This window comes from Akebia trifoliata, chromosome 11 (assembly GCF_017979445.1).
Source record: "Akebia trifoliata isolate Shusen 1 chromosome 11, ASM1797944v1, whole genome shotgun sequence".
Lineage (NCBI taxonomy): Eukaryota > Viridiplantae > Streptophyta > Magnoliopsida > Ranunculales > Lardizabalaceae > Akebia > Akebia trifoliata.
In genome coordinates, this window is record NC_141385.1 from 50,893,896 (window position 1) to 50,902,153 (window position 8,258).

The 8,258-nt window shown below is 36.6% G+C and overlaps 1 protein-coding gene across 1 annotated transcript; it reads left to right on the top strand.

Annotated features, from left to right (window-relative positions):
• Window positions 1–574: 574 nt before the first annotated feature.
• LOC147392502 (uncharacterized) lies at window positions 575–4,047 on the top strand. The gene is made up of 5 exons (XM_086457348.1): window positions 575–2,366; window positions 2,457–2,587; window positions 2,710–2,785; window positions 2,865–3,714; window positions 3,836–4,047. The coding sequence occupies exons 1-5, from the start codon at window positions 602–604 to the stop codon at window positions 3,837–3,839; spliced, it is 2,826 nt and encodes a 941-aa protein (XP_086313474.1). The 5' UTR covers window positions 575–601; the 3' UTR covers window positions 3,840–4,047.
• Window positions 4,048–8,258: the final 4,211 nt, after the last annotated feature.

Below are 8,258 nucleotides of genomic sequence, written 5' to 3' on the forward strand. Positions count from 1 at the left end.
ATTATGATTGGTTTTAAGAAAAAAAAATTAGAATATATATAGTTTTTGTTACTCTAGTAGAGAATACTAAGATCAAGGGGGGGGGGGTGTTTTTTGATTTTATTTTTGATTTTTTTTGTTTTATGCAATTCAAATAATAAAAATAATTTTTTCACAAAAATTTTCATGTTGTGCTCAAATCATTGAAAAGGATTTGTCTTGAAAATCATTTGTGTGACAAATGATTTGCAAACAAATATTTTCACTGCAATCAAACACACCCTTAGTCAAAAATCAAGGAAACAACAATTCCACATGTCCTTACAATCAGGTTGATTAATTAAAAAATAATTTTTTTCAAATAAAATAACATTATAATGAATAATGTGTTGAACATTTCAAATTTTTCATTACACGTGGCATCATATTCTACTTATATTGATTAATTTTATAATATTTACTTTGCATTTTATTTATTTTTTCAAATATAGTATTATTATAGTGAATAATGCGTTGAAAATTCTAATTTTTCATTACACGTGGCATCATTGTTGTTGCATTTTATTTATAGTGATTAATTTTATAACATATTTGATCTATATATTTATTTATAAATTATAGGATGCCTAGAGAAGAGGACATTGGTTGGCAACATGGTACTGCATTTGAGGGAAATAAAAGGAAAGTAAAATGCAACTATTGTGATAAAATCATGAGTGGGGGCATTACACGTCTTAAAGAGCATTTGTCTTCTAAAATAGGAGAAGTGACGGCTTGTCCAAAATGTCCCAAAGAAACTCGATTGTTGATGAGGAAGCAAATGATAGCGAAATCAAAATTAAAAGCAGCGGAAAAAAGACAAAAGGAAATATCAATGAACAGATTACATGAAATATCTGGAAGTGGGATTGAGTTTGATGATAGTATACCTATAGACGACTCAGATGACGAGTCGCTCGATTCTGCTGAAAGAGAAGAAAATGCCCAAATGAGAATGGCATGTGATATGAGTCGACGATCTTTACAAGAAGACGAGTATCGAAGAAGACATTCAGTTTCAGATATCCCTAGTAGTTCTAAAGGTGGGGGTAGAGGACTTGGCACTTCATCTGGGACAACGAAAAAAAGTGGAGGATTATTTCGAACTTTCAGTGTTAGAGATAGTCATGAATTGCGAAGAGCAGAGAAAGAATTTAAAAATGCCGAACAAGATTTGAGACGGGCAGAAAAAGATGTGCATGATGTTTCGACCAGAGGATTGGATCCTTATTTGTATAGGTCAAAAGAAGCCACACAGAAAAAATTGAAAGGATCATGGAGTGGGAAAAAATTATTGAATAAGGTTGGCCGAGCAATTACAAAGTTTTTTCTCTTCAACTCGGTCCCATTTCATGCAGCCAAGAGTCCATATTTTCAGACTATGGTGGATTCTATTGCAGAGGCAGGGAGTGGCATCAGGGGTCCCACACCATACGAGATTGGAGGAAAATATTTGGACATGGAAGTAGAAGAGTTAAGAGATTATATTGGATCTCTTAAAAAGAAATGGCCAATATATGGTTGTACTGTGATGTGTGATGGGTGGACATCAAAAAATAGGATGTCCATCATCAACTTCATGGTATATTCTGATAGAAATATGATATTTCACAAATCAATCAATGCAACTGGAATTACTAAGACATCAGAGTACTTACTTGGTTTGATGGAGAAGGTAGTAGATGAAATCGGTGAAAATAATGTTATTCAGATTGTGACAGACAATGAAGCATCATATCGGGCTGCAGGTTTGGATTTAATGTTAAGAAAACCTCATTTGTATTGGACACCTTGTGCCGCACATACCATCGACCTAATTTTGGAGGACATGGGAAAATTGCCATTATTTACTCGTGTTATTTCAAGTGGTCGACAAATAACAGGATTCATATATAATAGTAACAAACTCGTGAGTTTGATGAGAAAATTTACTGAGGGGCATGAATTGTTACGTCCTGGGATCACACGGTTTGCTACGCAATACATTGCTCTGCAAAGTCTTATTCGACATCAATCAGCTTTGAAAATCATGTTTGCATCTGATGAATGGTTGCGAATGGGACTTATGAGAGATAAGAAGAAAAGAGAATTAGCAAAAACGGTTTCAGATTTGATCATGCAACGTGAATTCTGGGAGAAGGCAGAAGAGGTCTGTAAGGTCATGGAACCTTTGGTTAAACTCTTGAAAATTGTTGACCAAGATAAAAAGCCCACTCTGACTGTAATTTATGAAGGTATGGGAAGAGTCAAACAATCAATAATAGATTCGGTAAGATATCATCGACCGTATATCCAATTGATTGAAAAGAGGTGGTCAGATCATCTTAAATCAGATCTTCATATGGCAGGTAACAATTAAATGTTTTTAATATAATTTAAATATTAATATTTTATTAACATTTTGATATTAAGAAAATTGATATTGTTATTTATTGCAGCGTATTATTTAAATCCTCAGTTTCAATATGATAACTTCTTAGTGGAAAGCAATGAACTTTTTCAAGCAACGAAAAGGGTTATCAAAAAGTTGGAACCAGATATGATTAATCAAGGGAAGGCGATAGACCAGGTATTAATACATACTATTATCAAATAATTCAAAGTTATTTTAAATTTTTTGTATTTATAATTTAATTATAGTATATGAACTTTTTCTTATTGTTTTTGAATCATTCTTTACATTTTAAATAGATTAAATTGTTTATTGACGCGACGGGGGAGTTCGGTGATGCTCTAACTAGAAACATGAGTAAAACTTCTTTACCAGGTAATATATATAAATAATAATAATAATTGATACAATAACAAGTAATAATTATTTAATATTTTTCTTTTCTTTTTCTCAGCTGATTGGTGGTATAATTATGGTCATGATGCACCTGATCTCAGAAAAATAGCAATTAAAGTCTTGAGTCAAACTTGCTCGTCTTCAGGTTGTGAAAGAAATTGGAGTACCTTTGCTTTAATTCACACTCGTCCTCGTAATAGACTCAAAATGGAAAAGTTGGGGAACTTGGTGTTTGCACATTATAACATGAGATTACGAGCTCGCAATATTATGGATCGTAGATCAGAAGATAGTTATTACAATCCTATTGATCTAGATTCCATATTTGAGCATGATGACGTTTTAGACCAGTGGTTGAGAGAGACAGAAGATCCTTTGATGGATAATAACGACTTGTCTTGGTTGGATAGGGAGATTGGTACCCAATCCGATAGAGGTACGAGTAGATCTCCATCTCCGAATGGTGGTAATGATGATGATGATGGAGGTGATCAAGAGACACAACATAGAGCATGGGATGATAGTGAACCTGATAACGTGATCACGACACAAGATACCGACCATGGTGCTAGGCCATTCAAAGAGAGACGTGAGAGATTGGCCAGATTGACAGAGTTTCGTAGTGATGATGATGATGAAAGTCAAACTCAATATTATGGTGACGGTGATAGAAGTTATGATCATTATGGATACCCTCAAGAACATAGTGGTTCTTATCATGGTTATGACCAACCTACTGATGTGTATGGGTACGGACGTTCTTATTCATATCATGGACAAACAAGCTCAAACTATGAACAAGGGGAGTATAGTCATACCAACACGAGCGATACTACAAATGACGCTTTTACTTCTTTTTTATTCCCTGGAGACTATCGATCTTATCCACACTACGAGGAACAAGAACAGTACGTTGATTTAAAATTACTTTTATTTGATTATATTTTGTATATGTGATTTTAATTTGTTATCAAATATATTTAATTAATCATTTTTTGATTTAATTTTTTGTTCAAAATATTTTTGTAGGTGAGTGGCTTACATGTTCTATCGGATATCGGTGCAAATTTCAACTCATCTCATTGTGACGCTTCACTTTCATGATTTCTATTTTTACAAGTCTTTTTTAGTTAATGTTTGCTTTAGATTCGAATTACCCTAAACTCAAATTGAGTGTTATTAATATATTTAAATTATTTTTGCATGTATGAACTTATTCGTTATCATGTATTTATATTTTATCGAATTGAAATTAGTGTTTTAAGTGATATTTTTGATGGTAAGTTTGGTGATATTTAAATATTGTGTTTGAAAAACAAGTTTAGTGCATTTATGCAATGAAAATGAAACAACGTAACAATGTAAATATTTAATTTATTTATTTTGATATATATATTATTTTGATATGTAAATATCAAAATTTCGTCGGAGTTAACCGAGTTTTACCGAATATTTTTAAAATTAGTGATGGAACAATGATGCACATTGAATCAACACCGTTAAATTGTTGGCTATTTTCCTAAATCGCAAATATAGGATGCTTCTCAACTGCTAATTACTGATGTAATTGGATACTTAGGATCATAAATTACTATGATCCCCTCAATAGTAAGGCAATCAATGGGTCCAAAATCCGATCCATTCAAATTCGATAATTTCAGATCTCGATTGAAGATTTGGGTTTTGAAAATAGTTTGGCTGTCAATGGATCCAAATTCCAATTTATGCCTATTAGATAACTTCATACATGGATTAAAGATTTGGGTTCCAATAAAAATTAGATCCGATAAAAATTTGATACCGTAACCTATCGGATGGCATATGGATCAATCGTGTCCCTATCCGATAAAATGTGAGAAAGTAGGTCAATTGTGTTACATAATTGTGAAGTTTCTTTGTATTTTATTTTTTTGAATGTTGCTTCTTTGTATTTTATATGTCAAATCATACTTATAATATGATGAAAATCAATTGAAACATATTTGAATCATATTGAGATCGAATAAAAACCAATTTCAATAAGGGTCGATCCAATTTTTATAATACCGATTTTTATCGAATTGAAATTAATATTTTAATTGATATTTTTGATGGTAAGTTTGGTGCTTTTTAAATATTGTATTTGAAAAAAAAAGTTTAGTGCACTTGTGCAATGAAAATGAAACAACGTATCAATGTAAATATTTAATTTATTTATTTTGATATGCGTATTATGATTTTTTTTTTAATTATATATATATTTTTTTTAGGTTCATTTTTTAATAGGAATCAATTATGATTTTTTTCTGAATTTTTTAGATTTTTTCAGATTTTTTAAATGGTTAAAAACCATTGTTTCAAGGTTGAACGAGACGACTCGACGAGACGAGACGTATCGTCCGAGTCAACTCGGTATCTGCAGTGAACGAGACGATACGTAATACCGAGTTTTAAAACCATGCGGACGAGTGGGTATGTGCTACGAATTTTTTGAGTTTGCGGAGAGTTAGATACGGGAGTTTAAAAAAACGTCAGAAATTTTGAGTTTTCGACGGGAACGCTCGCCCGGGTGGAGCTTCCCATTGTTTGCCTTTTTCGGTAAGGAAGATGAATCCAGAAAAAAAATTGTTCTTCTTGGGAAAGGTAGGTATTTTCGATACGGACGATTGGCCATGGATTATGTTAAAAACGGAGACACGGGTGATGAGATACGATAATTTTAACGCGCACGTGTCCTGCCCAAAAAAAGGTGTACCCCTACAGAAATCACAATTTTCGGATAGGATCCTGGCCTGCGGGATGAAATCTGGGAATATGGTGACGTAGCTGACATCCGTACGGACGAGTGGGTATGTGCTACGAATTTTTTGAGTTTGCGGAGAGTGAGATACGGGAGTTTAAAAAAATGTCAGAAATTTTGAGTTTTCGACGGGAACGCTCGCCCGGGTGGAGCTTCCCATTGTTTGCCTTTTTCGGTAAGGAAGATGAATCCAGACAGAAAATTGTTCTACTTGGGAAATGTAGGTATTTTCGATACGGACGATTGGCCATGGATTACGTTAAAAACGGAGACACGGGTGATGAGATACGATAATTTTAACGCGCACGTGTCCTTCCCCAATAAAGGTGTACCCCTACAGAAATCATAATTTTCGGATAGGATCCTGGCCTGCGGGATGAAATCTGGGAACATGGTGACGTAGCTGACATCCGTACGGACGAGTGGGTATGTGCTACGAATTTTTTGAGTTTGCGGAGAGTTAGATACGGGAGTTTAAAAAAACGTCAGAAATTTTGAGTTTTCGACGGGAACGCTCGCCCGGGTGGAGCTTCCCATTGTTTGCCTTTTTCGGTAAGGAAGATGAATCCAGAAAAAAAATTGTTCTCCTTGGGAAAGGTAGGTATTTTCGATACGGACGATTGGCCATGGATTATGTTAAAAACGGAGACACGGGTGATGAGATACGATAATTTTAACGCGCACGTGTCCTGCCCAAAAAAAGGTGTACCCCTACAGAAATCACAATTTTCGGATAGGATCCTGGCCTGCGGGATGAAATCTGGGAACATGGTGACGTAGCTGACATCCGTACGGACGAGTGGGTATGTGCTACGAATTTTTGAGTTTGCGGAGAGTTAGATACGGGAGTTTAAAAAAACGTCAGAAATTTTGAGTTTTCGACGGGAACGCTCGCCCGGGTGGAGCTTCCCATTGTTTGCCTTTTTCGGTAAGGAAGATGAATCCAGAAAAAAAATTGTTCTTCTTGGGAAAGGTAGGTATTTTCGATACGGACGATTGGCCATGGATTATGTTAAAAACGGAGACACGGGTGATGAGATACGATAATTTTAACGCGCACGTGTCCTGCCCAAAAAAAGGTGTACCCCTACAGAAATCACAATTTTCGGATAGGATCCTGGCCTGCGGGATGAAATCTGGGAACATGGTGACGTAGCTGACATCCGTACGGACGAGTGGGTATGTGCTACGAATTTTTTGAGTTTGCGGAGAGTTAGATACGGGAGTTTAAAAAAACGTCAGAAATTTTGAGTTTTCGACGGGAACGCTCGCCCGGGTGGAGCTTCCCATTGTTTGCCTTTTTCGGTAAGGAAGATGAATCCAGAAAAAAAATTGTTCTCCTTGGGAAAGGTAGGTATTTCGATACGGACGATTGGCCATGGATTATGTTAAAAACGGAGACACGGGTGATGAGATACGATAATTTTAACGCGCACGTGTCCTGCCCAAAAAAAGGTGTACCCCTACAGAAATCACAATTTTCGGATAGGATCCTGGCCTGCGGGATGAAATCTGGGAACATGGTGACGTAGCTGCTGACATCCGTACGGACGAGTGGGTATGTGCTACACGAATTTTTTGAGTTTGCGGAGAGTTAGATACGGGAGTTTAAAAAAACGTCAGAAATTTTGAGTTTTCGACGGGAACGCTCGCCCGGGTGGAGCTTCCCATTGTTTGCCTTTTTCGGTAAGGAAGATGAATCCAGAAAAAAAATTGTTCTCCTTGGGAAAGGTAGGTATTTTCGATACGGACGATTGGCCATGGATTATGTTAAAAACGGAGACACGGGTGATGAGATACGATAATTTTAACGCGCACGTGTCCTGCCCAAAAAAGGTGTACCCCTACAGAAATCACAATTTTCGGATAGGATCCTGGCCTGCGGGATGAAATCTGGGAACATGGTGACGTAGCTGACATCCGTACGGACGAGTGGGTATGTGCTACGAATTTTTTGAGTTTGCGGAGAGTTAGATACGGGAGTTTAAAAAAACGTCAGAAATTTTGAGTTTCGACGGGAACGCTCGCCCGGGTGGAGCTTCCCATTGTTTGCCTTTTTCGGTAAGGAAGATGAATCCAGAAAAAAAATTGTTCTTCTTGGGAAAGGTAGGTATTTTCGATACGGACGATTGGCCATGGATTATGTTAAAAACGGAGACACGGGTGATGAGATACGATAATTTTAACGCGCACGTGTCCTGCCCAAAAAAAGGTGTACCCCTACAGAAATCACAATTTTCGGATAGGATCCTGGCCTGCGGGATGAAATCTGGGAACATGGTGACGTAGCTGACATCCGTACGGACGAGTGGGTATGTGCTACGAATTTTTTGAGTTTGCGGAGAGTTAGATACGGGAGTTTAAAAAAACGTCAGAAATTTTGAGTTTTCGACGGGAACGCTCGCCCGGGTGGAGCTTCCCATTGTTTGCCTTTTTCGGTAAGGAAGATGAATCCAGAAAAAAAATTGTTCTTCTTGGGAAAGGTAGGTATTTTCGATACGGACGATTGGCCATGGATTATGTTAAAAACGGAGACACGGGTGATGAGATACGATAATTTTAACGCGCACGTGTCCTGCCCCAAATAAAGGTATACCCCTACAGAAATCACAATTTTCGGATAGGATCCTGGCCTGCGGTATGAAATCTGGGAACATGGTGACGTAGCTGACA

Bases quoted from the DNA above. Each gene is read 5' to 3' on its own strand.
- LOC147392502 (XM_086457348.1), top strand. From the start codon at position 602: ATGCCTAGAGAAGAGGACATTGGTTGGCAACATGGTACTGCATTTGAG. The intron at 2,588-2,709 runs GTATTAATACAT...CATTTTAAATAG, and splicing joins AAGGGAAGGCGATAGACCAG to ATTAAATTGTTTATTGACGC. The intron at 2,786-2,864 runs GTAATATATATA...TCTTTTTCTCAG, and splicing joins GAGTAAAACTTCTTTACCAG to CTGATTGGTGGTATAATTAT.